Source organism: Patiria miniata, unplaced genomic scaffold, assembly GCF_015706575.1.
Source record: "Patiria miniata isolate m_02_andy unplaced genomic scaffold, ASM1570657v1 HiC_scaffold_28, whole genome shotgun sequence".
In the NCBI taxonomy this organism is placed as follows: Eukaryota; Metazoa; Echinodermata; class Asteroidea; order Valvatida; family Asterinidae; genus Patiria; species Patiria miniata.
In genome coordinates, this window is record NW_024037067.1 from 2953319 (window position 1) to 2981219 (window position 27901).

General features: G+C 38.4%; 4 protein-coding genes across 4 annotated transcripts; 1 reads left to right on the forward strand and 3 right to left on the reverse strand.

Annotated features, from left to right (window-relative positions):
* Nucleotides 1–1940: 1940 nt before the first annotated feature.
* Nucleotides 1941–4528, reverse strand: LOC119735020 (manganese-dependent ADP-ribose/CDP-alcohol diphosphatase-like). The gene is made up of 3 exons (XM_038208699.1): nucleotides 4179–4528; nucleotides 3102–3860; nucleotides 1941–2677 (listed from the first exon to the last, which is right to left on the reverse strand). Exons 2-3 carry the CDS (start codon nucleotides 3847–3849, stop codon nucleotides 2385–2387), a joined length of 1041 nt encoding a protein of 346 aa, XP_038064627.1. The 5' UTR covers nucleotides 3850–3860; nucleotides 4179–4528; the 3' UTR covers nucleotides 1941–2384.
* Nucleotides 4529–6582: 2054 nt separating this feature from the next.
* On the reverse strand, nucleotides 6583–12753 carry LOC119734726 (protein Njmu-R1-like). The gene is made up of 10 exons (XM_038208266.1): nucleotides 12619–12753; nucleotides 11724–11819; nucleotides 11356–11481; nucleotides 10800–10949; nucleotides 10625–10682; nucleotides 10351–10467; nucleotides 10031–10095; nucleotides 9650–9861; nucleotides 8268–8439; nucleotides 6583–7991 (listed from the first exon to the last, which is right to left on the reverse strand). Exons 1-10 carry the CDS (start codon nucleotides 12741–12743, stop codon nucleotides 7838–7840), a joined length of 1275 nt encoding a protein of 424 aa, XP_038064194.1. The 5' UTR covers nucleotides 12744–12753; the 3' UTR covers nucleotides 6583–7837.
* Nucleotides 12754–13010: 257 nt separating this feature from the next.
* Nucleotides 13011–18040, forward strand: LOC119734729 (meiosis-specific with OB domain-containing protein-like). The gene is made up of 13 exons (XM_038208268.1): nucleotides 13011–13188; nucleotides 13382–13439; nucleotides 13705–13836; nucleotides 14098–14173; nucleotides 14537–14729; nucleotides 14987–15087; nucleotides 15231–15283; nucleotides 15400–15495; nucleotides 15784–15879; nucleotides 16294–16450; nucleotides 16602–16791; nucleotides 17374–17460; nucleotides 17867–18040. Exons 1-13 carry the CDS (start codon nucleotides 13051–13053, stop codon nucleotides 17957–17959), a joined length of 1470 nt encoding a protein of 489 aa, XP_038064196.1. The 5' UTR covers nucleotides 13011–13050; the 3' UTR covers nucleotides 17960–18040.
* Nucleotides 18041–18230: 190 nt separating this feature from the next.
* On the reverse strand, nucleotides 18231–21878 carry LOC119734728 (heat shock 70 kDa protein IV-like). Its single transcript, XM_038208267.1, has 2 exons — nucleotides 21374–21878; nucleotides 18231–21000 (listed from the first exon to the last, which is right to left on the reverse strand). Exons 1-2 carry the CDS (start codon nucleotides 21559–21561, stop codon nucleotides 19272–19274), a joined length of 1917 nt encoding a protein of 638 aa, XP_038064195.1. The 5' UTR covers nucleotides 21562–21878; the 3' UTR covers nucleotides 18231–19271.
* Nucleotides 21879–27901: the final 6023 nt, after the last annotated feature.

Consider the following 27901-nt stretch of genomic DNA (forward strand, 5'->3'; position numbering starts at 1 on the left):
CCCTGTGATGTGCCGGTCACAAAATTAAACTTGTAAAAGTCGCTCCTTAATTTTTTCCCCTCCCCAAACTTGATAAGTGTGGGCGTGGTTTCAGGGGAGGACTGGTGGTTGAGGTGGGCATTTCGTGTCAAGGATTTTTTGTAAGTAACATTAATATATAACACACTCACTCAAACTCACTAAAAAATGTTCCAGGCACATTGGTGAACTGAGTGGTGTGAAAAGGTGTGGGGGGGGGGGGGGGGGGGTCGGGAGGTTAGAAAAGAATGGTGGGGGGGGGGATGCTCGGACCTTAGCAACACCAGCACTTGTGACTCAGTCCAGAAATTGAGGGGACACAAAAACATAATTTTTAGTATTAAAATCATGCTAAGCCCCTCACCCCCCCCCTTTCCCTCAATATTGCCCGCCCTTAGAAGATCTCCCCAAACCAACTTTTCACAAGTTGAAACCACGAGCTGAAATAGAGCAATAAGTCGCACAAATGTGAAGGGTAAAACTGTCTCACAACAAAATAGTCAAATTGAAAATGATGTTAATTGCTAATGACTAGTTCTTTTTATTTTTCCCAGGTTATAACTTTGGTAAGCAATATTGTTTGGCTTTAGATAGACATTTAACATGGAATAAAATATCACATTTTAAATTCATTGAAAAATTTAATATGGAATGTTTAAAAGACTCTCCAAACATTCAATGTTTAGAACCAATTTATTTTACATTGAATAAACACCTCAATATGAAATGTTGCAAAACACTCTCCCAACAATAAAAGTTCAAAATCTATTTATTAAACAATAAAATCTGTGAGATGTATTAAAGCTTTGTGTACATAGGACATAATACTGCATACCAAGTAGAATAAATAAGTATGTTGAAACTGTTTTCCAATGGAAAAGTAAGGTAGCACTTTAAGTTCAAAATGTTTTCCGAATAACTTAAAGGGAAAATACAACATTTGCAAACATCAAAAAATAAAACTACCAAATCATTTTGAAATACCTTGCTGGACTGTTAGTGAATGACAGTGAAAAGCATCCTGTAAAATCATGGCACCTGGTATACTGTCATTTTCAAGAAAAGTGGTATTTTTGTATCAATTTCCAACGCTGATCGGCCGATCAGCATTGGAAAAAACTGGCTTTTTTTCAAATACTGGCCCCAATTGACCATCGCACTTGTTTGCAAACGATTACACACCTATGAACGGGTACAAAGCAGCTAGACTGGTTCCCTGACCTTACAATTCCCCAATGTATGTAAACTGCTCTGTTTCTTCTTAAATGGAGTCAGGGAACCAGACTACAGGAAAATGATTGTTTTTCTTGGTTTTTATAGCATTTTTGAACCCAAAACCTCAAAAAAGTCAGTGTAACTATATTTGCTATATATTTCCAACCCCCCAATTCCATCCATTTCTGAAAATTACAGCAAAAGCAAATGATGTATATTCCCTTTAATAAATTAATATTTTTTTTTTTGCATTGAGCTTAAACAAAATCTACATGTACATTCATATTTGATGCATTATCTATTAAAAAGGAGAGTAAAGATGCATAACTTAGAAAAAAAGGGCAAGATTCTTAAGAGGATTTCCATTATACTGCCAAGTCAGCAGACACAAACTGTATTTCAAATTTATTATATCAGGACTATTTCAAACCTGAGGTTCATGTTTATCTTTGGTTTCCGCTCCCTCTTGAGAAAATTTAGAAGTTTTTAATTTTTTGGGGGAGTCCAAACCAAATAAAAATACTCTAAACTTTGGCCTCACCAAAATGATAGATGGAGATGACTCAAGAATATCAACGAGTATTGAGGTAGTCGTTTAATTGTATGTTTGTGGCATTTGAAGAAAAAAAAAAGATTTTTTTCCACCCATCCACACTATTTTGTTTTCAAATATAATAGGAAAACACACACAAATTTTCCATAACCTAATAAAAAATATCGATATCAACAGAGCTTACAAAAGTACAGTGCATTGTATTGGAAGATCACACACACACACTAGCACGTTTGTTGATGGTGTAAATCGAGGATTTTCTTTTGTTCCTCTTCCCTTTTCCTTTGTTTGTAACTTTTTTGCAACGGCTCTCATTGGTTTTGTACATGTTTTCCAACCGAGGAGTCCTCGATTTGGTTCCTGTCCTCGATTCATCGATAATGTTGCACGTGTGTGTCCTCGATTTATACCATAAACAAACACATGTAACACTTGTCTTCCTTTGGATAACTATTATATACAATAAGAGAAGAACAGAGAAATCCTATCAATAATATCATTAATTTGCATTGCATAATCTCACCACACTCACTCTAAACCCACCATAAAGCATAAACCCAGGATGTGTTATAAGATATCAGTCATTTGGATGCTTTAATTAAGCAAATATCATCTCAAGAGAACCCATTTGTCCAACTCCATGAAGGACAAGTTTGTCGGCGTACACCAGAATGGTGCCAAAGCCATTACTGCCGGGTGGAACCTCCACTATACCAGGCAAGGTAACAAAGTGGATACCAGACGACGCATCAATGGTGTGTGCATAGTTGTGGGTATGGCCGGCAAATGCAGCAACAACACAGGGAAAGGCTCGCAACATCTTGTCAACCTTTGGATAATCCCACAACAGACATGTGTGATCTCCATTGACTGGGTAGATTGAAACATGCCCTAGGAAACAAAAATACAAAGAAATAAATGCACATTTCATACAATTAGATAATGTACAATGTGTCAACTTCAAACTGAAAACGATTAATGCAATATCAATCTGGCATCAACATATCAACTCGAATGTAAACCTATTTGACTTCATTACCTCCAAGTTTTCGGTTTGTCTCAACTACAAACATACCACATTATCCCACAATAAATGTCTTGACACCACGTTGTGCCACAAGTTAATAGCAAAAGGTCATCTGGCACATTGCTACAGATCTATGCACTACTATTGTACCATTACAGTGCTGAGGAAAAATCTGTCGAATTTAATTTCCAGAATGCACTAAACTTTTCATTTGAGGGAGATGATGCAATTCAAAGTTCATTTTGTTATTTAAGAGTAAAACACAGCACCAGAAGTGCATTGTCTTACCAAACAAGATGACTTTTTCTTTAGTGGAGCATGCTCCTTGCAGTACATCTTCAAGCCATTCCAACTGCTTCTCTCCAAGCCCTCCATTATAAGCCAGAAATCGCTTTTCGGAGACTTTCAACCCAGCAGGAGATTCCAGATCATCGTTCTTGTTGACTGTACGTACACGATGCAGTGACTGCTGATTAATGGGGCACTTTTCCACATGACCAATGATGCTTTCATTGAATGTGTCTAAGACCACAAACCGAAATCCTGGAGCTGGGCTGAAATGGTAATATGAAGCCAACCCCTCTGCACTGAATTCATTGGGCTGGATCAAGTCAGGAAAACACTCACACTTGGAATCTCTTGGAGTAGTCTCAAACTGAACTCCTGAGAAAAGCCTACTGTTCATTATCTCAACTCGATTGAAATTGTAGAACTCATGGTTACCGAGTGCATGATGTACGGTACATGGAAGCCTATCAAACTGGTTCAAGATTACCCTGAGACTGCGCAGTGATTGTGACTTGCCTCCTTCATTGTTAAAACCATCAATGATATCTCCCAACTGCATGACAAAATCTGGCCGCATCGCTGAGACATCGCTGTTCCAGTAGTCTATGGCTTTAGTCAGAAGTGCCACGGCATTGCGGTAGTATCTTGTGTGTGTCTTTGTGGAGTTCAGGCGGTTGTCTATGTCAGCATACTGAATGTCTGAAATCACACCAAATGAAAACAGACAAGCAGATGCCGTGTCCTCCATTTTTTGGTTTTCTATAAATGGAACAAACACAAAAACCGTGATAAGTAATGGAATCTGAAGTGGATGACAACTTGAACAAGGTGTGAGGAATTTGGGATAGACAAGCAAAGAGAAGAAAAATAAATCTTTCTAAAAGAGACTTTCTCTTCAAAATCTTGTGCAAAATTAACGTGAATTTTAATGAGAACCAGAGTTGGGCTGCTGCTACATAAGAAAGCTGTGCCCATTTTTTTTTCATGAATGATCTGGGGTTAGGCCTAGTCTTTGACAGTTTGGCTGATATTATTTATTAACGTAATGAAATTAGAACAATGCATATATATACTCACAGGCGCTAGGCGGCAGGTCTTGCACTTGCAGTACAGTGCAGTTGCAGTGCAGTTGCAGTTGCACACAGGCGGCCGGCTGGCGGAAAGCACTCACTCCATGCACTGCTGTGCTAGCTAGCCTCAGCTAGTTCCGTGGTCTAGTGATGATGCTTTCCACGACCCATAGCTTCATATTATGAAGCCCAAAGTTATACAATACACTAAATCATAGACCCGTAAACAATGCGTTGTTGTATACCGTGTTTACAGGTCAAACTAAATCAGAATTATTGGTGGATTTCGGTCGCCGACACGCATGACATAAAACTGGCCGGCGAACCGAACAATCGCCTGCTATAAAAGACGAACAGCCTGGTCTCTCTTATTAATTCCTCTCTAAATTATTTACATGTCGATATTTTTCAGATAAAATCTCAATAAAATTAAGTTCAATTAATCCCCTAAAACGTTTTTTGACTCTAACTGTGCCATATGTTAAAACTAATATAGGCAATACAAAGCCGTACAAGTAATCAAAAGTTATTATTTAAACAATATTATTATGTCTTTATGGCGTTCCATACTTCCGAACTGGTTTTTTTCTCTTGTAAACAAAAATATCGAGTGCAGTGCAGTGCCAGTGGTCAATAAGACATGATGAACACATGATGAACACATGTTGTACGTACCGGTCGCGCCCCGCTAGCGTTAATACCTGCATACGAGTTCATGTGATGAACATGTGCGACACGAGTTAAAAGTCTTATCATTTTGTTTCCTCCGTCCTTTCTTTTGTAACATTTCCATTAAATAAAAGTTAAGTTTCTGAGGGAAACGTGAAGTGAGGAGGCACAAACTGTTATAGACAATAAAACAAAAGGGAAAAGAAAACACCCCAGCTGGCCCTGCATTACAAAACCTATTAAAAGTATTATTTCGCCAACCCTCGGCATCAGTTTTATTGCTCTGTTATATCATGGAGGAATAAGAAACAATATATCGATAAATGAAAATTATGAAATAATATTTTTGAACCGGTCTGGCCATCACATCATGCATGTGGGTTTAAAGCTCCATGCGTGTACTTTAATTGAAGTAGTGAGCCACTTACTGACTTAGTGCTCAATTCCGGCTTTGTTTGCAGTGCACAATCTCTTTTTCCTCTTTTTCCTCGCCGTCCGTAATTCCCCCCCCCCTCCCCGTTTCGTCCCTCCCCCTTATGACCCCGCCCTACTTTTATCCCCTTATCCTCCCCTTGACCTATTTCACACGTGAGATGTTTATGTGTTTGCCTTGCCTGCATGCCTGCGTATCTCAGCCTGTGTTCTATGCCCTGAAGGGTGGGAGTGACATGACATGTTATCCTCTCCTAGTAGGCAGCTGTCATCCTTTTTCCTGTCCTCGTGGTTTACTTGTTGTTTGTTGTTGTTCTTTTATCTGTTTTTGTAATATGTATTTTGTAGTTGTTTTATTTTGAGTATTTTTATCTGATGGTATTATACTTTGTATTTTTTTGCTTGAATAAAGTACTATTATTAGAATGAAAATGCTAGCTGCAATTGCTCCAATCACTGCACCGTTTTCCACCGGCCGTTCCGTCACCGCAGCGCTTCATAACGACTTCAAGATGTGAAATCGAAGAAAAGTTGTTGGCAATAGCGCTGGTATATTAGTAAAGCTATCCATAGTGATTTAAAATTAAATGTAAATAAAAAAAAAACGCGACGTCGGTAAGTTTCAAGTAACTTCACGATGAAGGGTTTCCCAAAGAGTAAATGTGTAATTTGTACAATCGATTTTGGAGTAAAGACATAAAATTGTCGTGATGGCTGCATGCTATTGAATCATTATATTATCACAGTGTATTATGTCAGGGTCACCCACACTTCGCAAATTGAGAGTGATATGATTTCTAATTGGTCAATGCGTTTGTGCATTGTTGCATGTATGGATTCATTAGGCCCGCCCACTCACGTGGGTAACAAAACGTGCCGTTGACCCGGTCATTATACGAATGTACGCATGTCAGACCATCACGGCTGTACTGTGATTGGTCAAAAACATCATGTGGCCGGGCTTAGTGGATGATTGCTCTAAATATTGGGATCAATTATATTACACACGTCACGCACCGTAGGACTCGTTCTAATGCATCTGACGTCATATGTCTTTGTTCCTGCGATATTACCATAGCTCTATAGATTACACATGAACAGACACATATACTGCAATTTAATTTATCATTGAATATTAAACAAAAGCGGCCTCTGTGAGGGTACACGGTCAAGGGTTCAAGACTACTCCTTCCTTCATGATAATACTCAATCCATAAACAGTGTAGTCACAAGTTCTATCTACCCATTTCAAATTTCTGCATGCAATAAAGGTAATTAATTGAATGAAAACAGAATGATCGCATTCAAAATTCGGGACTTTGCCATGTTTCATCAATAAGTAATTTATTGCAGCAGTAATCCAATGAATACTCGGCTTTGTTTAGCTGTTGTAAAATTGGATAAAACAAATCACATGATGAACAAAATATGATTACGGTCATTCACCATCGGAACCCCCTTTAACTGGAATAGGTTTTGCACAATTCCAATGTAAACACTGCATTCTTAAGACCAACATTTAAATTTAACTTAGTCACAAGTCATTGTAGTAGTTTATTATAAATTCCCAAACAAACCATTTCGTTTTGAAATCATTTGTCACTGAACAAAACCTTATCTTTTTGCATGATTTGAATTAAGTTCCATGGAAAACCTATCCAACTGCGTTGAAACTCATTTATTATTTCTAAGCCCACTATGTTTCATCACATGCATTTCAAATTCAAGTTCATTCTATTTTTTTTCAAGGCTGCTCATTCATAAGATCATGAATGATCCTATGATCTAGAATTTGAAAGGCAAATATAATATATGTGCATTATATTCACTAGGAATCTAAATAAATTATACATACATATATACATGTACACGCCCTTTGTCTGATACAGTGTTACAATAAAAATGTTTTTTTTGGTCCTGTCATGGCAAATTTTCATACCATTGCAATTTTTCATATAACACTTTTTTATTTACCATGTAGTCAAACATTTGATAGTGTTTCATGCTCAGTTGAGAAAGGCTTGCTTATTGCTGTTTGGAAAAATTGTTGATTTGCTAATGGTTTCAACTACTACAAAAAACTATGTGATCTGCAAAACAATGAATACTACTATTGGTAGAAATATATGGTCTGTTATGCAAATTATATTTATACATCACTTTTTAACTTTCCAATAATACAATGACAATTTGAAATGACTTCACAGCTAGACTGATTTACTCATTAAAACTTGTATTCGTGAATTTACATTGGAATGTCTCTTGTTAGACTAATATTGTGCAAAAAAAGTAAGAGAGAAGCAAATTTTCTAATAGATTTTGTTCTATGCTGAACTAAGTTGTCCACTAGTGTGTGCTTGATGATGTCATTCCATGACTCTCCCACAAAGCGGGCGACATGCCCATAAAGTGGGTAACACGCCCATGAAGCCGGCAACAGGGAGCAAAGCTTCCTCCCCTGTGAAGCCTGCAAGGTGCAGCCTCGTTGATCATAAAGAGTAAGAAAGGTTAGCAGACCTCTTCAGTGTCGAGCTGTGCCATGGCCGTCAAGCCATTCTGTACCACTCACGCCCTAGCGAGGGTGCCATTACTAGAGATGAATTCCTCTAACACATGCAGGACACTCTGTGTATCCTGAGATGTGATTGTGTTCTCATCTTTCCAGATGTGGCGTAAGAGAACACCACCATTCCCACAATCCCGTAGGAAGGCAAAGGCTCTGTGTAAGGACAAAAACGTAAGAAAGGAGAGCACTGATTAATAATAATAAATCGGGGTGAAATCTCGTTTATTTTCAAGTGTTGCGGTGTCTGTTTGTCCATTTTGTCTTTTGTCTGTGGGTTTTCTTTTCTGTACAAAGCAGCTTTAGTTCACAAGAAAGCAGGCCAAGATGTCCCACTGTTACTGAAGTACAAAACATGTGACATTGGAAGGTTTCACGCCAAACTATCACAGTAGGTGGGAAAAAACCCTCAACAGATTAGCTCTTTCTCACCTATAGAGGGCGTAGTGGTCAGATTCTGCTTGTCTGACAAGACGTTTGAGGGTATTCAAGTCTTGAATCGTGCGCAGCTTACAGTCTTCAATAATCTGCCTCAGATTGGCTGGGTTCTCCCTGTTGCTTGTCAGCAATAGCCGTGTCCACTCTTCACAAAATGGACTGCTCTCTGAAAAAAACAACATCATTATTACAGACCAGGGGTGTGATTGGACAAAAATGAAAAATCCACGAACTTCGGTTGACATGTAATATACATGTACATGTAATATACATGTACATGTACATGTACATGTATTATTGTACATGTACTTGTATAGATGTACATGTATACATATGCATGCACGTATGTCCATATATAGGCCCTAGGGCATGTACATTTTATGTACTGTAATTTCTGTAATGTTAGCAAATTTTGTCGCTTCAGTAAAGAAAACAAATGGGGGAAAAATTAAGAAAATATCGTCTGGTCATTTAATAATATAATCCATATGTGATTGATTCATAAAGGCTTTTTCTGTGTGTACTGTGATGTTATTACTTTTGCATGTTGCAGAGAGAAACGATTCACACAAAACAATATGAACGGTGCTGAAAAAAGTTTAATCTTACTTTAATTTAAACTCCAGTCCCAGGCTTCAAAAACATTTTTGAAATTTGGTGTTGGTGGTGGCTATTTTTCAAAACACTACTGCAGCTCAAACTGATTTCCATCCACTGTGACACTTTATTACCAGTTCTTCCAGCCATACTCTTGAATTCCTTGACAAAATCGCGGCAATATTGACACCAATGTGTTTGCAAATTGCTAGCACACGATCGTAACTGCACAGTACATGCACAATACACACACACATATCCACACGCAATATACAAACACGGGGTGCTGCAAACCCATTGAAAATTATTTTTAGTCTGGTCCTCAAGTACTCCACTGCGCATACTGCATTAATGTCTACTAGGTTCTTGACCGCACTGCATTAGACTTGTCACCAGTCCATCCATTATCGTAAATTAGAGCCTATATTTCGCCAGAAGTTTTTGGGCAATATTATTACGGTAACAGAAAAACATTAAAAATCCGGAATCCGCAAAAAAATTCCGCAGGCGTTAGATTAAAAATCCGGAAATCCGGAAAAATCCGGAAAAATCACACCCCTGACAGACAGCTCTAGTGAGGGTGGGCAATCCTGCTAACATTCTAGGTCAAGATGTACGATTCAACTTTGAAGACTGTCATAGTTGAGAAATGCAACAGACATGACATTTGAATAAACTTTTGTATGCACTAAAATATCATTGAGAAAATAATTAAAAGCAATATTTCCTTTGGGTTGCTATATGAATCTACCATTCCTGTTCTCAAAATTAATTCTTACCAGCATTTTGAAATTGTTGTGTGTCTCCATCAAACACTAGCTGGACAGGACGTAGTGAGTTAGTTACCGTCTTTCCGTCAGACTGATGTGACACACTGGCACTGGCATCCAGATCAATCAATGTTGGTTCTGATGAAGTGGTGCCTTGAGAATTGGAATCACTGTCGCTCATGTGTTGGAGAAGGTCTGATAAGCTACACACTTGTACAAATCTACACAAGAACAGCAGTTAACACAATTAATGCCATTTAATGATGTTTGGTGTTTTATGTTAAGGTTTCTCAACGTTAGGTGTCCTGCCTCCCCTAGAACTTTTCCAAAGAGTAACACCCCCACCCCTAACAATGCCTGCCTACGTTACTACGGTATTCATGTACTTACTTCATAACATCTGATACCACTTCTTCATCTCCTCCAAGGAAATTCAGCTTGTCATCCAGTAGTGCCTGAACAAGAGATGAAACACAAAGCAAATAATAGGACAAGGATTTTGGCAAGCTGTAAACACTATTGGTCGATGCAGCATTGATAGTGCATGCTACATCTGGCAGAGTGCGGTGCCACCTGACTGAGGACTACCTTCCAAACCAAAAACTGAAGGTGCTCTTAGGTGAGCGAGATGCGATATTGTACTCCCTGATTCCCCTCAACCTAGCCCCACCCACCCCTGCGGCTAACCCTGATAACTGATGTTATCTTACCGTGTGTATAAGTAATGAGAGATCTTCTTGGAATCTGTCTGTACACCGGCACACATATTCTGCAGCTTGTTGGTACCATCTTGCCAAGTAGCTTTGTATCTTTGTCAACTCCTTAGCCTTTGGGTAAGAGCGAAAAATATGAAATTACTGGCTTGAAAATCCCAAGGAATTATTTCGGAATTAAGATGAATCCAACAACAGTAAATTAAAAGACATTGGGTGAAGCAAACTGCAGAATTTATTTTCCTAGGTGCATTGTTGGTTTTCTACTTACCTCAGAATCCAAGACAGCAAGAAGGCCTTCGCTATAGGCATCTAACTCAGGTCTGAATGTGTTGCAGGTCAAGAAAATATTACACCTTTGATATACTATGGGGTCACAGAGCGTAACAGCGAACAATCTTGATTGTGTAAAAAGGATTTATCAGATAAGAAAGTGTTAAGGATATAGTTCCAGAGCAGCGCTTGTTCCCATTAGGAAACAGATGACATATTCAATGGATGTGTAGAATGTACTGGGTGGATCATCAGGGTCCAAGTCCGATTCAGGAATGGTTTGTTGTCTCAGGAGGTAGTAGTAACAGGACAAAACATCATTGCTGTCAAACAGAAGGGGACAAAATTTTTTTTTGATTTATTGGTCATGAATCTGAAGTAGATACTCAACAAAAAAATTGTGGAATTTTGTGTAAGGATATGTAAATTTTAGTAGTAGAGTCACCGCTTACCTTGATGAAGGTCAAAACCAAATATTAATATCAATATACTTTATCAAAGCTGACTAAGATACATGTAAGATTCATTCATTTGAATGCATAAATGTAAAAAAAACAAAAACTAAATGATGAAATACTAAAATACTTAATGAAGTAGATTTCTCGAGCTTTGATGTCACTTCCATTTGGCCCACACCATTTTTTTTCAGCTTTAGGAGACATCTCAAGTTTTCCAGGTACGCATGGGTGAACAGACATAAAAATAGAAGAATAAGAAACACTGAATCACCTGATATCTACAGTGTTGACATTACCACTGCCTCCATAGACAGTTCCTCTTGATAGCCTCTTGAAGATGAACTCTCTTAGCTCAGTTTCCTGCTCTGCAACAAGGTCAGTAGCGATAACGGACAAACTGCAACAGAACAGTAGGCCTAGTAAAATGGAATACTACTGCAGCAGTGATGGAATCACCTGTCATGTTGAGAACATTTCTTTCTTTGTGAATAACTGTAGACAATACACAATGATAGTGTTTTTGTTTGAGTATACTGAGCAGTTGAACACATGAAACCACTGCTGTTTTTGCAAGAAAAGGAAAACTGGCATGACTGGAATAACATTGTATGCATGGTATGATTGTAGGCCTAGTATTACCTAAAATCTCTGTTGGAAGTGGCTTCCCTCTGAAGAAAATTTGCAACTGTTGAATCATTTTTGTCAACATCTGGTCCTAGGTCTTGAACACTGGGCCTGAATAATGGATTAACACAAATACAATGTCAAATAAGGGAACTAAATTCACTTTTAAATTATTTGACCTGCCAAACTAGTTGGCAACATTAATCACATACAGGTATGTCATAGATAAAGGGCAGGGTTTTGAATTTTTGAGGGAAATTTCGGGGGAAAATGACGATGACAATGAAAGAACGCAACACGAAAATAAAGATAGCGATCAGCGCGCAATGTACCGTGAGCACGCAAGTCGCGCTGCACCAACCGGCCCGTAAACCACGTAGGAAAATCATAATTTCTACCCCAAGAAACTGTTCAAAAATTACCAAAAAGGTGTCATTACATTTACATTAAGAGAAGTCTGCTTTAGGTTGACAGTGTCATTTTTTAGTAATAAAAACAATATTGATTCTAATTTGATCAAAACAAAACAGGGTCCTTACACTACACGATCGCCATGTCAATGACACACTTTGAAGTTTGCGTTTTACTTAGTTTCACTAGCTTGATGTTTTGCTCAAATTAAACAAAAGATAAAATAAAAAGCCAACACACATCACTTCAAATTCACATTTCCAAAATACATTTTGGTCAAATCCAATTTTAAAAGTCTGTACCGCAAACTTATTTTGATGACTTGGCACACTCACCGCCACTTTAAAATGTGTGGAGTGACTTGAGCTTCTGTGTGTCGAAAATACATGCCCCATAGCATGGACAGCATACACAGCATCAGGCTGAGCCAGCTTCTAAAACAGAATATTGCATTGTTTTCACAAAACGCATCTAATAAAATAGTTCTAACAAGACTTACCTATTAGCGTGGTAGGTGTATAATGCAAAATAGTGCCTAGATTGAACATTCTGAGCGTCATCGGCAGATAAATCGGTTGTCAATGTCTTTTCAATTTCATTTGCGGCGTCCGTGTCGGCTGACATTTTGTTTTTGCAAATTCTGACGTCATAACTTCATTAAACATTTGACCAATCAGATAGCAGAATTCTTAGCACTTAGAAACAAGGCGCCATTTTTAAAGGGAAAAAATGTGGTGCTCACATTATTTACAGTGCTAGTGTTTAAAACGGCTAGAATTTAGTTCCTTCGCGCGCTTCAAATAGTGTTAGAGCTTATCACAAAATATCAGCATTCGAATACTGGGAGTAATTGCAGAATACCACTCGGAAGTACTTGTAAAGTTTTAAGTTGTGCCAAAGAACAGAAGGAGAAAATCCGAAACTTGACGAAATGGCCTGGTCGGGAGGTTTTGGGAATCAGGAAACGTGGCCAGATGGAACCCGAATCCAGAGCAATTCTCTTGGCGCCGGTCATGTGAATAACGGAGTTATACAGTTGAAAGATATTTCACCGCATGCTGCAAATACTGTAAGTGGTTCCTCAGACTTTTGTTCTACATTTTACTTTTAACATGTTGCCTGTCAATGACAATGTCAAGCCTATCTCGTGGAACTGGAAGCATATCAATTATCATACAAAAATAGGGAGTACGAGTCAACCAGTCATGCCAGTTGACCTTATTCAAATTCAGGCATTCCTCTTCTTTTTCTTCTTCATTAAGTTCATTATTGGAGTTGTGATCGCCAAACAGCAGCCAAAGTCAATACCAAGCAAATCAGGTAAGTGAAAATTAAAGCCATGCTCATTTTTTAGGTCAACAAATTACAAATACAAAATTACAAGTCCATGATTGGGCAGGATTTTCTTTAAATTAGAAGTTAAAGGTTTAGTATTTTCTCCAAAGTAGGCCTACACATGATGAATCATGAATGAACACCTGCAAAAAGATAAAGTTTTATTTTCATAGAATAAACATTCTTTACACCTTGTTAATTCACACAGACACTGTCAAACATAATTTTGAATAATATTTTACTTTCAAAGATCCATCAACAGATCGTGGTTTGCTCAGCTTTACTTTGAGAGATTCACCCATGGATTTCATCAATGGCACATGCTGGGGTTCTGAGCTATACATACGTGACCTAGCCACAAAATTCAAGATTGGGGACATTGGTGAGTAGCCTACTCATCTTGAAGAAAACAAACGAACAGCATTTGCTGTGTTTAGTTGGGGGAAAAAAACAAAAAATCTTTAAAAAAAAAAAGGTTCATCTGATAAAGAACATAATTTATATGTAATGATGTTATTTTATCTGACATATGATTCTTAGTTTTTGTTTTCAATGTTTTAGTTGATTTACCTATTCTTGCCAGTTTGGACTGGGTTGTATTTCTGAATTAAATACAATATCTCAATCTGATTAATTTGAATAGTTGAGATTCGAAATCCTCAGATCCAGAGCAAACAGAACACAGAGCAAGAAGAGCGCTACAGACCCTGGACTCCAAGGTAAAGTCATCCTCCATTTGACTTTATAGTAGCAACAAGAACCTAGAGTCTGAATTGTGACTAAAGCAAGATCTTTGCACAGTTTCATTCTCAAAAATGTGATGACATCAATCTGAATGCAGAAATTAAGACATTGTGGTATTTAATCGCAATTTTTCATGTGTTGTTAGTTTTTTAATCTAAATGTCTGTTTATTTTATTTTTCCATTGACATACATATTTCTGATAAAAGAACATCATTGTTTGATTGAAAATATTTTTGCGAGTAAATTCCTTTCCTTCTTTTCTTTAATTTTCCTACTGACACCTTTATTTCTGATGGTGAGAAATGACTGTCCATATTTTTTGTGTTCCAATTCCCAGCCAATACCAACTAACTCTAAGTGAGAAGTATTCCACACTGAGCCTGTATGGAGGATGGAATGTGGAAATTTACAATCCTCTCCAGCATATCCCAATCCGTGAGAGTGACAATTACTACACGTTGGCTGATGTGATAGCAAATGGACAAAGCTTACATGGGGAACACATTAATGTCATGGTACTTCTCAAAAAGGTGAGTGTTTTCATCTTTGTTAATATCCTCTGTATCATTGTAATTGTCATTTTTATTCACGTCATTGCTATTAATGTCAGCACCACTACTGTCCTCTTTTGATTATTTTCATTATTGTTTTCATTACATTGAACCATCTTTATCATTTTTATCATTGGCAACAAATAACTGTTTGAAATGGTACCTCCTATAATTGAATCACTTGGATTTGCAAGAATTTAAAAAAATGTGATTTTGTGTATCATTTTTTTCTTCAGAATGGGATCCCAAAGGACATTGTGACAAAGACTGGTAAAAAGATGCAACGATGCGAAGTCAAAATGTATGATGAGACCTGCCACTCCTTTTCACTTGTTCTGTAAGTCAGTTAAATAATATGTTTTGATTGAGACACCTTACATGGGTTTTGAGTTGTTCATACAAACATTCTCAAAAATAGACAATTATTCAATTGTTACAAGCTTAAATTTTAATTTTGATATTTTCAAAATCATTTTTTAGATGGGACACAGAAAACATAGAGCTTGTCCAACGTTGGAGTCCAAATGAGACAGGTGATTATGATTTGCTGTTCACATTTTGTTCACAACAAATGACAACAAAAAAATGTGGTATTTGCCTTGATTTGGTTTTTCTTTTTAATTTCTCCTCTTTTGATTACCTCCTTTAGTTGTGTTTGCAACTGACATCATGGTGAAGTATGACAACTTCCGGTCATGCATGATGGGAACGGTTGATTCCAAGACAATTTTCATCACTAACCCAGGTATTAAGGAACCACCATGATCTGCAGTTTTGTCTCAGATGTCAAGTTTCATATTAATTGTGATGTGGAAGAATAAAAACAAGCTACAATCCCCATCTTGGTATTAATTGAGTTTGGGTCGGGGCGTGCACACATCCTTTTCAATTTGACTAGAGCTAAGAACCTGAACTTAAGCACACAAAAAAGAAATAAAACCAAATCATATACCCTTTTACTGTAATTTTGCAAAGAGTGTTCATAAAGAAATGATTTATCAAACAAATTAATTTATTCTTTTACATTTGGTAGACACACGTGAAGCACATGCTCTGTTCAAGTTTGGCCAGTCACGTGATCCAAATGAGGACCAATTAGATGAGGACTCAAGCAGACCAGATACTGATTGTAAGCAGAGAAAATATAAGTTGGTTGCCATTCATGGTATTAAGAGTGGAGATTGTAAGAAAGCACACTCACTTTTTAATCAAATAAGCAACAGGGTATTACAAATGGAGAAAGAAGGGCAAGGCCTTGATATATACAAAGAATGGGTCATTGATTAAGAGTGCTACACCACTGCAAAAAGTAAAGCAACTCGTCAATTATTGTTGTGAAAAAAATATTTTGGCTGCAAAAGTTGTAGACCGTAAGAAACACTTAAACAAACTTGAGAATTACAAAATGAAATTGATAAGAAGTGATGTGGATGCGATTAAAAGTTTGCCCTTTTGCAGAAACATTTGGGCTTATAGACAGATAAAGCTTCATCAAAAGAACAAGCAAACACAAACAAACAAAATCTGATTTCTTTCTTGTCAGTGAGTAACATCAAGGAGGTCTACAAAGTGGATCAGATCAAATGTCTGGCTGCAGAAAGACCAGACGGCTCAAGTGGCGTTGATTATGGCATCACCTATGTCTTCCTGGCAGCGTTCGACATTGACAACAGTTCAAAGAACTGTGTCTCTATGAGATGGTGAGGCTTAGTGTCTTATTTGTAGGTTTTTCCGTGCAGTTTTTGTCATTGTGTTTCTTTTGATATTCTTCAATTCCAGCATTTGAAAGCCACATCAGCCGGCTTTCTTACATGCATCACCCATGATATTTTGATTTGTCCTCATCTACAGTTCAAGTTGCAAGCGCCGTGTCGACAGCACCAGCTTCACGTGCACCAACCCCAACTGCCCGTCCTCTGTCTCAGGTCAAACAGAGACGGTCATGACCTTTGACATCTTGACTGACCTCTCAGATGCCACAGGCACACTGAGTGGATGCTACCTGGGTGGAACCCAAGCTGAAGAAATGTTGCAATGCACGGTAAACAACAATACAACATAAATACAACATAAACAAAACGATCAAGATTAAGGAGTTAAATTGAAAGGCTTCTTCACTCCAAGAAGTTTACACACTTTGTTTGCGAGAAGTATGATGGACTGGGACCTATGGAAATTATGGAAATACGTTTATATAGGGTTGGGATGGTTGAAATCCTTCAAAATCTCTCACATATTTGGTTTAAACAGCAGATACTCAGGTTAAAGTCACCCCTCCATAAACTAGTTATATTTGTGTTTTAAAACCACTCAAAAAACTGAATAGCATTTGTGGAAAGGTGGCTCAGTTTGTAATGGAAAATTTCATATGTAGCACGATATGAGACGGAGGGACCCCCCCCCTTCCTTTGTGTTGGTCATTGTTTTCCAAACTCAAGAATTTTTTTGAGATATCTAGGGGGATGAGTCTGGTAACAAAAGTCTAGGGTGTGTATAGGGTATAGGGAGATGGGGGGGGTACCCCTTCATCTCATATCGTGCTAGAAATAGAACATTTTGTGGCCTTCTTGAGGAATTTGCCATTTACATCGGTGACGATTCTTGTACTCTTCCAACATTCCAGACTGATGAATTTCTGCACTACACAGAGCAACAGAAGACCGATCTTAAGTGGAGGTTCCTGCTGGAAAGATGCAAGCTGTACTTCAAGGTAAACAATTCACAATCGTCTGTAGATGGTTAGAGAGCCTGGTTAGGATTGACGTTTTCAAAGTGGAGACACAACAAAAATTACATTTCACCAATTATGCTCTATTTTCTCCTATTGTTCCCCTATTCCGCACTCAGAATACAGTGAAATCTCAATAAGTCAAACTCTGATGTCTCAAAACTGTTAAGTGAATCCATTGCCTTTAGTAATACAACCCTGTTTAACTCAAAACTCTGCTTAGTCAAATTTTGAACCAGTTCCCTTGAGGTTTGATTTATCAAGATTTCACTGTGTGTGATTCTGTCAGTTATTTGATCTCACTGTTTAAAATACAGCTATGCTGGGTCAGGTGATCTGTTGTATTTTCTTCACTTGCTGTGTCGTATTTATCTCCTTTTTCCCCCAGATTTCCAGGTACGGAGTGAATAGTTCTCGACGCATTGTTCGCATTCTCTCCTGTAGTCTCGCTGATCCGACTGAGATTCTGCCACATCTCTAGACAGGAATGGATTGAGCAGCAATGGTAGGTGGAACCGACTGCCATTAAGTTTGTCTCCCCCTCCCCTTCATCCCCCCCCCACCAATTAAAAAAACCCAATTACATCAAACTACTCAAAGACCCTATAAGACCTCATGATGTTCTTTGTATTTTACATTCTTAAAATACTTTTATTGTGAAAAAAAATGTCAAGCTTGATATAAGAGACTGGATATCTGCAGCACAGCTCACTTTCTTTTATCAAATATTAACGAATATTTATTGAAAAATATGTTGTGATAAAATGATAAACATTATTTATTATCCAACTACAGTAACAGTTGATATATTTGTTAGCAAAGAAAAAAAATAGTAAATTCCACTATTTATATGTAAAATAATACAAAAATATTTTAAATTTTCACTGTAAAAAGGTAAACTGCCTTTTTCGTTCTAAGTTGTACGTAAGACTGATAGTGATACTTCAACCTTTTCATATATTTTACCTTGCTCTATTCCTTATTCTATTTGTTCATTCTTTCATTTAAAATTTAACCAAGATTCAACAGTAGACCTTTACAAATACTTATTGCAAACATTTGTTGATGCAAGTACAGCACAAATGTAGGCACAACAGTGGTTTGAACACAAATCAACAATAACCTAGCTTTCTGTTAGTACGTGATATTTAAAGGGCAATTCTGTTGATAATATGTCAAAGATTTTGAATGTTTACAATCTACATGCCGTTCAGTACTTTAAACATTATAGTTTTCATTTAACAGACTAAAAATAAATACATTTGTGTGAATGTCAAAATTGCTTTTAATTCTAAATGCTACATCCCTCCATGTTTCACAGTGTTTACATGTCGGTGAAGGGCAAAACCTAATATTGATTTACATCACCCCAACGGAAAATTAAATCTTGTGAATGTTTTACACTTATAACGAAAATTAGATTTGTCAAAACCATTTACTTTATGAAAATACATTCAAATATTAGCGCAATTGTGACAGATTTTTGATAAGGCAAAAAAAAAAGTTCTGCTTCCGATTGCATGGCATTTTAAAATTGGGTAGGTAATTTTGTTTTTGTAGGCGTTTTTTTGTTGTTGATCATATGCAGGTGTCTGCGTTATTTTTTTTTTTTTTTGGCCTTAGGATACACATCTCCAAACAACATAAATTAACTTGCTGCAATTATGAAGCATATTCCAAGGATCAGATATTGAAGAATGGTTTTGCCATAACAAGATCAACATTTGACATTGAATCTAAATTTAACAACATCAGAAATATGCTTAAAAACAAGCCTTGAAAATGTCTGGCATCTAATCCACCTCCTCCACAGTAGGTCCTTGTTGACAGCCTCCACCAGTACCCTGCTGGTTCTCTGGCTTCCCTGCGTTGTATAACTTAGCCATCACAGGTGAACACACCTTCTGAAGTTCCTCTAGTTTGTATTGATACTCCTGCTTATCAGCCAGATTGTTGTTATCTAGCCAAGCTAGAGTCTCCTTCAAAGAACTCTCTGCTTTTTCCTTGTCCTCGACTGCTATCTTGCTCTGCAAAGCTTCTTCATTGAGGGTTGATTTCACACTGAAGATGTAGTTCTCCAAGTTGTTCCTTGAAGTGACGCGTTCTCTTTGAGCCTCATCTTCGGCCTTGTACGTCTCAGCATCTGACACCATCCTATCGATGTCTTCCTTGGACAAGCGGCCTTTGTCATTGGTGATGGTGATCTGGTTGCTCTTGCCAGTACTCTCATCTTTAGCCGAGACGTTGAGTATACCGTTAGCATCAATGTCTAAGGAGACTTCAATCTTGGGTACACCGCGAGGAGCTGGAGGGATGCCAGCTAGCTCAAAGATGCCCAGACGATTGTTGTCTTTTGTCATAGCTCTTTCTCCTTCATAGACTTGGATCGTAACTGCAGGCTGGTTGTCAGCATAGGTGGTGAATGTCTTGGATGTCTTGGTTGGGATGCGGCTGTTTCTCTCGATCAGTTTGGTCATGATACCCCCAGCAGTCTCAATGCCAAGTGAAAGAGGAGTAACATCCACAAGAAGAACATCTTTGACCTCTGCACTCTGGTCACCACTCAAGATAGCTGCCTGTACAGCAGCTCCATAAGCTACTGCCTCATCTGGATTGATGGATCTGTTCAAGTCTTTTCCATTGAGGTAATCTTGCAACAGCTTCTGAATCTTGGGGATTCGTGTGGAGCCTCCAACCAGCACAACCTCATCGATGCGATTCTTGTCAACTTTTGCATCCACCAATGCCCGCTCTACTGGGTTAAGGCACTGACGGAACAGATCAGCACATAGCTCCTCAAAGCGAGCTCGGGAGATGGATGTGTAGAAGTCAATCCCTTCAAAGAGAGAGTCCACTTCAATACTTGCTTGAGTGCTGCTTGAGAGAGTTCTCTTGGCTCTCTCAGCAGCTGTCCTCAGTCGACGGAGGGATCTTGGATTTGTGGTCAAGTCCTTCTTAAACTTCCTCTTGAATTCTCCAGCCAGGTGGTTGACAAGACGATTGTCAAAGTCCTCACCACCAAGATGAGTATCGCCGGCCGTGGAGAGAACCTCAAACATGCCATCCTCAATAGCCAGGACAGACACATCAAAGGTGCCACCTCCTAGATCAAAAATCAGAACATGCTTCTCCCCTTGCAGTTTTTTGTCCAGTCCGTAGGCCAAGGCGGCAGCTGTGGGTTCATTGATGATCCTGAGAACATTGAGACCAGCAATCACTCCGGCATCTTTGGTAGCTTGTCTCTGGGAATCATTGAAGTATGCTGGTACAGTGATGACAGCATCTGTAACCTTATGCCCAAGATATGCCTCGGCTGTCTCCTTCATCTTAACCAGCACCATGGAGCTGATCTCTTCTGGAGGGAAGGTCTTAGCCTCATTCATGTACTCAGCTTGCAGCATGGGCATCCCTTGTTTGTTGATCACCTCGAAGGGCCAGTGTTTCATATCTGCTTGGACCGATGCATCATCAAACCGACGGCCAATCAGACGTTTAGCATCAAAGATTGTGTTCACTGGATTCCTGTAGCAAGACCAAAAAAAAAAGACATTTCAGATTAATAATCGTCAACTAACAAAGGTCAAGTAACTTTGAAAATTGGTATGAAACCACAGAGTTAAAGACCAAAGTTAAAAAAAAAACAGGTAAAAGTTTTGCAAATTGTGAAACAAACAAATCAAACCATTATCCTTTAAAAAAAAAATTCCAATGATCAAAAAATTCTAAATTCTAAATTTTTCAAAATTTCTATTGTACATCAAATATTCAATTTGTTTGAAAGTTTTAGTCAGACATTACATTTTGATTCAACACTTTTTCAAGTGGATGATCAGGGAATCTTTTGAATACATCCAGTAAATTCAGAAGAAAAATTAAAAAGGAAATTGAAACTTACATAGCAACTTGGTTTTTGGCGGCATCTCCAATAAGTCTCTCCGTGTCGGTGAAGGCGACATAACTGGGTGTGGTACGGTTGCCTTGTTCATTGGCAATGATCTCCACTTTGCCATTCTGGAAGACACCTACACAGGAATACGTCGTGCCTAAGTCGATGCCAATAGCTGGGGTTTTAGACGGTGCCATGGTCGATAATGTGAGGCTAAGTTGTGGTGATAGTACGATGAGCGAGTGTGTAGCGTAAACAGGACGGGATTCCGGTTGTTCTCTCTGGTATTGCCAGTGGTACAGCTGCGGTAGGTTACTCGGTAGGATATCTCTGCTGTACTGCAGTATGAAGAACAATTTCCAATCTTGCTTGGTCTCGCCATTTCACCTGTTTTTATGCGATTTTCGAGTTTTCTCGAAAGTTCTGCCATCAGCGCGAAGCTCCAACTTTAGCTCATCATTACGCCGCAATCATGCCAAAATGCATGAGTCATGTATCGAGAAACTTCCAGGGATTTCCCCGAAACGCGTGCATAGCGCCCTCTATAGTTGAAATCTCTTTAAAAAAAAAAAAAAAAAAAAGTTCGCGAACCTTTGAATTAATAATTGTCCACGCTATAATACTTAAGTTTAATTAATTTAAAACTGGAAGAAATTCCACAGTCGTACAAAGAAATCTTTGAGACTGATTTCAAAAAGGAAAAAAAATGCAACTGTTGAAGGGAAAAGGGGCAATTTATTTCATTAAACATGTATATTTTTAACCCTTAAAAGTGTTTGATATTTTGACAAGTTTTTCACAGCCTCTGGCCCAGATCTCAGCCATGGAATGACAGATTATTCAAAGACATCAGCAACGTATCTAGAACTGTCCTTTACAAAACAAAAGTGGGATGAATTCAAATTTAATACGAATAATGTTTTAAAAAGAATATTTATGATCTCTTGAATAGATTGTTATGTGCCAGCCCCCGCCCCCTCGATATTCCCACCGTGCTTTGTCGATTCCACAGGGATCGTGTCATATCCCCAGCCCGTATAAACGTATCATTCTGTGAAAATCTGCGAAATCGTACCCTCTTATTAAATAAATTCATTTGAAGTCGCATCAATAATCACATCAACATAAAAATCGTAACACATTCTTTTTGTGCAAACTTAAAATTTATTGTGTTCCTTCTGCGACCATTTTACAAAATTCAACATAACTTCATTATAATTAATTGGATTAATACTAATAGACAATCATATTTTACACGCAAATTTAAGTTAGCACTTTTAGTTGTCTGTTACATTTGTGACCATATGTACCATAAGGTATTCCGGTATTTTGTTTCCAAATCGACATCAGGAAGATCATCTTTCATTGTTACCCTAGCAACGGGTCATTCCGTAAGTGATGGGACTGGGGAACACACGCGGTGTTTTTTTTATGTCGTCGGGCCGTCGGCTGGCTGGATGGATACACAGTGCATACATGCTGATTCGGGCATTGCACTGTACCCGCGATGAAATCGGTAATTAAGCATATCGGTGGCACTGGCTGGCCTCCGTAATATAATCAGCAACCACGCTCCAGGAAATGATGGAAGGTATAGATATAATACATGAGAGCATTTTTCATCAAGATAAAGCAAGTCCCAAGCGATGCATAGGCCTAGATGAAGCAAGTAATGTATAGAGAAATGGATGGTGAGCCGGATTCATTATAGCTTCAGCAATAAATGCTTACTGTCCTGGGATTAATGTTTGAATGTTTTCGAAGACAGGGGAAACAAATAATACTGATCAAACAAAAACTCCAAATTTGAGATTAATAAGACAAAAATGCTTATCGGCTATAATCATCGAAAATGTGTCCTTCACACACTGCTTGTCGTCTGCAAGCACTAACCGAGTCGTGGGGTAAATTAATCATTTCATTTTATAGCGATACAATTGGAATTGAATTGAATTGAATACATTTGTCACACACATTGGGCTGTATAAATATACAGTGAAATGCTCTGTGATTCTGCGTGCCTAAAAACATTAAAAAATACATCTAAAATGATCACACAAAAAACATAATTGTGTGTGAATGTTTCAATGCAACTTTATATAAAGGGTTGAGAAAATGTCTGAAATTTATCATTGCAATCACCATACATGCGATCATTTTGGGGTCCAGCCACTGTGATTATCAAATTGATATTTAAAATAATAAATCGCGAAAATGTATTATGACTTTTTTAATATACCATAAACTTATTAATTCACCCTGTATCGCATTGTTGAAGTAAGCGAGCGCAACGCTATGCCTAATCCTACAGATTGAAAATTTTCTTGTTTTTGCTTTATGACATATGGAAACACACAGACAATGACTGAGAGATAGAGTCCAAAATCTCTGCCTTGCTCTGAGGATTCGTTAAGTGTGTGTCCAGCCGTCAAGTAGATGCCATGTAATTTTTGATCCATCTTACAACGTCGAACACACGTCTGTGTTTACATAGATCTTCAGCTGCACCATGTCCTCTTGTATGAGTGTACAGTCCTCCATGGTTCCAGCTAAGAGATGTTTTGATAAATATAAAAGGCCACAGTGAGTCATATCGAATATTGCAAGTATCTGTATACAACCTGATTCAAAACTGGCCACCAAAGAGAAGAAAATTTGTGTCGGCGTTCATTCCTATGCCATTTCAGTCTGCGGTAAAGACGTGATTTTGTATGATAATTATTTTTGCCTAAATGCCAAGTCCAAGACATGGTTAATGTAGATTTGTTTGCGATATTCAATCATATAAGTGCCCAAATATATCGGATGACGAAATACATCCAAACCAATTTAAAAATAGGACAAGGCCTATGCTATAAACATGACAGAAAAATTAACACATATTTTGTGGGGAAACAAAATCCAAGACTCAGCCAAAGGTAGTATAAATATTATGATTAACAGTTTAGAACACCTAAAAACAAAATCTTTACGGCTCAGATTTGATGTCCAAAACATCCTCACTCTCATTATAAATTGGTGATGTAAAAAGTGAAATAACAAACGCCTACAATTAATTCAGGACTGACACTGAAATTAAACTCACCGTGCCGTAAAAATAGCTATTGAATAGGATAAATTTACATACATGAAAATAGTTAAGTTAAGTGAATCTCTTACACATTTATACTTTTTTGTAATACTGAAACAGTCGTCATATCATCCTACGATTCTTTTTATAATAGACATTTTTGTACATTTCCCAACACAGTTGGTGAGATAATAAGATTCAAGGCCTTAATTACCAGTACCGTGTGGCCTCTTGACATTCATTTTTTGACGGTCAATTTTATCGGTGGCATTGAAAACCACGACACAATGTAATACAATAAAGTTTGCTATAAAACACGATAAAATCTCGCACGCGCTCGTTGGCTGAATTGTAATTTGATTACAAAGCGATCGAGATTTAATTGCGAGGTGCACGTCCCTGTGAGAAATGTGCATAATAGACCACGAATTCTTTACTGCAAAATGTCATTGTATATTTCGGATGATATTCGTCAACCGGACTGTTCAAAGCTTGACAGCCTTGCTCGGTCATTAGGTAGATTGTATTTTTTTTCCTCATTTTTTTAAAATTAAAATAACTTAGCTTTTGTTCTTCTCAGATTTAAAGTAGCTTTCCATCTATCACTTGCGAATTGTCTAATTTGTTTTTAACATTTAACTTCCATGCTGGCAGTTAATGAAAATAGAACAAATTGAAAGATTCCTCACTATACTTTTAAGATTATGGGGGAATGTTCTTAAAGTATTTTCGTTTACGCGTTTTTGTGGCTTTTTTTTCGGTGGGGGGGGGGAGTAAACAATGCATTGGGGATGGCGGCCGCACCCCTTCTTTATCGATTCAGCGGTGCCTGACTTATCTCAGTCAAAAGCCTCGTATTGTTGAATAATATTCCTGTATTGTAATCGCCATAACACTCTTCATTAAAAAGATTATCATTTACCTATGGATATATTATATAACGGCAAGCTAATAGGCTTATCGGTTGATATTGATAAGTAAAGTCTCAACTTTCCTGAAATAAAAATAATTCCATCCTTATTTGCTATTCAAGAAAATATATATTAATGTTATGAGTGTATTTACATTTATATTAAGTGCATAATTTGATTAAAACATATCGTTCACACTGTTCATTGTTGCGAAGTTATTTTTTCTGGTCCCTGAGACTTTTGAAGGTGCGTTCGAACTCAGGGCTACAAGGGAAACATGGTGTTGGGATGACCATGAGTGGCTTGGCTGGCTTGAGTATAGAGACACCTGTGAGGGGTAGGGTCGCCTGCATGCCACGACTATCCTCAGCTTTCAAGCGAGCTGTGGCTGGGTGGACGGGCCGTCCCCTCTTGCCAGAAAACCGTACGTGTAGCCTGCCTCGTCGCGGGAGAAGAACCTTGCTGTCCTGGCTGATGTCCTCTCCTAGTACCTTGTATCTTGAGGATGGATGTTTCAATTGCAATGATTGGTTAGCACGGTGAGCAGCCCAGTTGTTTGTAAGCCACCGGTCATCCACGATCCGAGCTCCCCCGAAGGAGACTTTCTTGCCTTTGTTGTTTCCCTCAGAGCCGGTCACATCGTCGTCTTGACGCCCATGCTCTCCTGCTCGTCCTGCCTCCTGCGTGTCTTGTGATGCTCCCCGCGGTTCCTTTGACTTGGATTGGTTCAGCTCTGCAGGTATTCTAGATTCCTTCCCGTGGATCTGTTTGGGTATCGGAGGGAGTCTGTTTGATGTCACCATGAGTGGTGGCTCGGAGTGTTTGTAAACTTTCCCCTCATCTCCGATCCGACAGCGTCGCAGCCGGCAGATGACACCAGCATCGTCAACGTCCTCCCCACATTTGATCTGTAATGTACCAGTTGGGTGTCTGCGATATCTAGTCTCCTCAGACCCAGTCCCATCGACCAGATGACAGTCTTGACAGATCTGCTCCCTGTGTCTTACCGTACGTCTTAAGGTTTGACTCGCCGTTTCTTCTAGTTGCCTCGTCGAGGATGCATGCAGGAGCCTCTGCGGTGTGCGGAATTTATAATTCTCGTACATGGAGCAAATTTTGACTAAATCTTCGCCCTTCATGCTGGGTTGATATCAAGCCGTCTGTACTTATAGGACGTATACGTGCATCCTCCTCAGCCGACAACTCAAGTATGTCGTCATCTCACGGTTGACTACAGTGACTTGATGAGCGATGTTGCTGTAAACTCCTACACGGCTGCACGTGTCTACGCGTCATCCCAGGACACTTGGCGCGCATATCTCGGTTGTCATTATCCATCGGTTCGTCCTCCCTGCCTCCTCTCCTCACTGATTTCGTCTTAATGATGCATATTTCTTCCGAGGGGGCCGCATTCCTGTCTCAAGATACATACAACGGAAACCTCATCACACGCCTTATATCACTAATTACATCTCCCTGGGTGCTTACATGTTCCAGAGCTATAGCATAATGAGTTCCCGCGGTATTATGCAAGGCCGAATATGCATTTGATCCGCTATCAACGATAGTGTTATAAATGCTTGAAAAAAAGCTAGGATTACTACACGATTGAGAAAAATATGTATCACGCAACGAATTAACTAAAGACGATAAAGATAAAATAAAAACCAGCTGTGGTATAAACACTAAGATAATTATTATTATTTATTTCCAACAAAACCTCCATAATAGGAGAGGACAAAATACAACATATTAAAATAAAAATTATACAAAACTAGGTCACAGCGAAATACCTGATAAAAAAACATAAATATAGAAATAATGTTAAACATTGTTTTACCAAAACATCTTTCAACCTTTTAATGTGATGAAACAGTATCCTCAACATCTACAGAACATCAGTAATGCAATTTTTTGTTATAATCAGTGGCACGAGACTCCCGGTACGGCAAGATATTGAGTCGCGCATGTTATGGAACAGGAAAACCGTATTTTTTGTATATATCAACTCAATAGTCTAGTACGCGTACATTCGTCAAAAGGCGAAAAGCAAAACAAAATTGGAAGACAGAGAGACGATTTAAGAGTGAACAATTAATGTTTGGCACCAAATCAAATCGAGCAAAAAAACCTCAACTTATCCCGGTGCTCGGATGCTGTACTTAAACACTGGCCCAGTGTTCACAATTTTCATACTTGATTTTTATTGCATATTTGATATGATTTATCAGCATCTCCACCAGGCTCTGAATATTGACGTCGGACACACAGAATTCTCTTTTAATAATGTTACTTTCCATGACGGTAGTAAATGAAGACTAGTGATGGTCAGACACGACCCAATCCTTTAATGCACCGTTTAGTATTCTTTCACACGTACAGCATATTTTTTTAATTATAATGATTGTGTTTTTTAGTGCGGTACAAATTAGAGCCCTGCTCCGGCCAGGCAATAAGCCCCGCACTGCAGGCTGCCTTTCCGCCCCACCCAAATCCAACCTCATCCCTGTTGAGAACATATCTTGCATCGTGCTAATTAAATGCGAAGTTCTCTCA

What these genes read in the sequence shown, in the direction of transcription:
- LOC119735020 (XM_038208699.1), bottom strand. Translation starts at nt 3,849, where the DNA reads ATGGAGGACACGGCATCTGCTTGTCTGTTTTCATTTGGTGTGATTTCA. An exon ending in AGAAAAAGTCATCTTGTTTG is followed by an intron (nt 2,678 to 3,101) that starts GTAAGACAATGC and finishes TTTGTTTCCTAG; the next exon opens with GGCATGTTTCAATCTACCCA.
- LOC119734726 (XM_038208266.1), bottom strand. Translation starts at nt 12,743, where the DNA reads ATGTCAGCCGACACGGACGCCGCAAATGAAATTGAAAAGACATTGACA. An exon ending in TACACCTACCACGCTAATAG is followed by an intron (nt 11,820 to 12,618) that starts GTAAGTCTTGTT and finishes TCCATTATTCAG; the next exon opens with GCCCAGTGTTCAAGACCTAG. An exon ending in GACCACTACGCCCTCTATAG is followed by an intron (nt 7,992 to 8,267) that starts GTGAGAAAGAGC and finishes GTCCTTACACAG; the next exon opens with AGCCTTTGCCTTCCTACGGG.
- LOC119734729 (XM_038208268.1), top strand. Translation starts at nt 13,051, where the DNA reads ATGGCCTGGTCGGGAGGTTTTGGGAATCAGGAAACGTGGCCAGATGGA. An exon ending in CACCGCATGCTGCAAATACT is followed by an intron (nt 13,189 to 13,381) that starts GTAAGTGGTTCC and finishes TTCTTCATTAAG; the next exon opens with TTCATTATTGGAGTTGTGAT. An exon ending in GTCAATACCAAGCAAATCAG is followed by an intron (nt 13,440 to 13,704) that starts GTAAGTGAAAAT and finishes TTACTTTCAAAG; the next exon opens with ATCCATCAACAGATCGTGGT.
- LOC119734728 (XM_038208267.1), bottom strand. Translation starts at nt 21,561, where the DNA reads ATGGCACCGTCTAAAACCCCAGCTATTGGCATCGACTTAGGCACGACG. An exon ending in GCCAAAAACCAAGTTGCTAT is followed by an intron (nt 21,001 to 21,373) that starts GTAAGTTTCAAT and finishes GTCTTGCTACAG; the next exon opens with GAATCCAGTGAACACAATCT.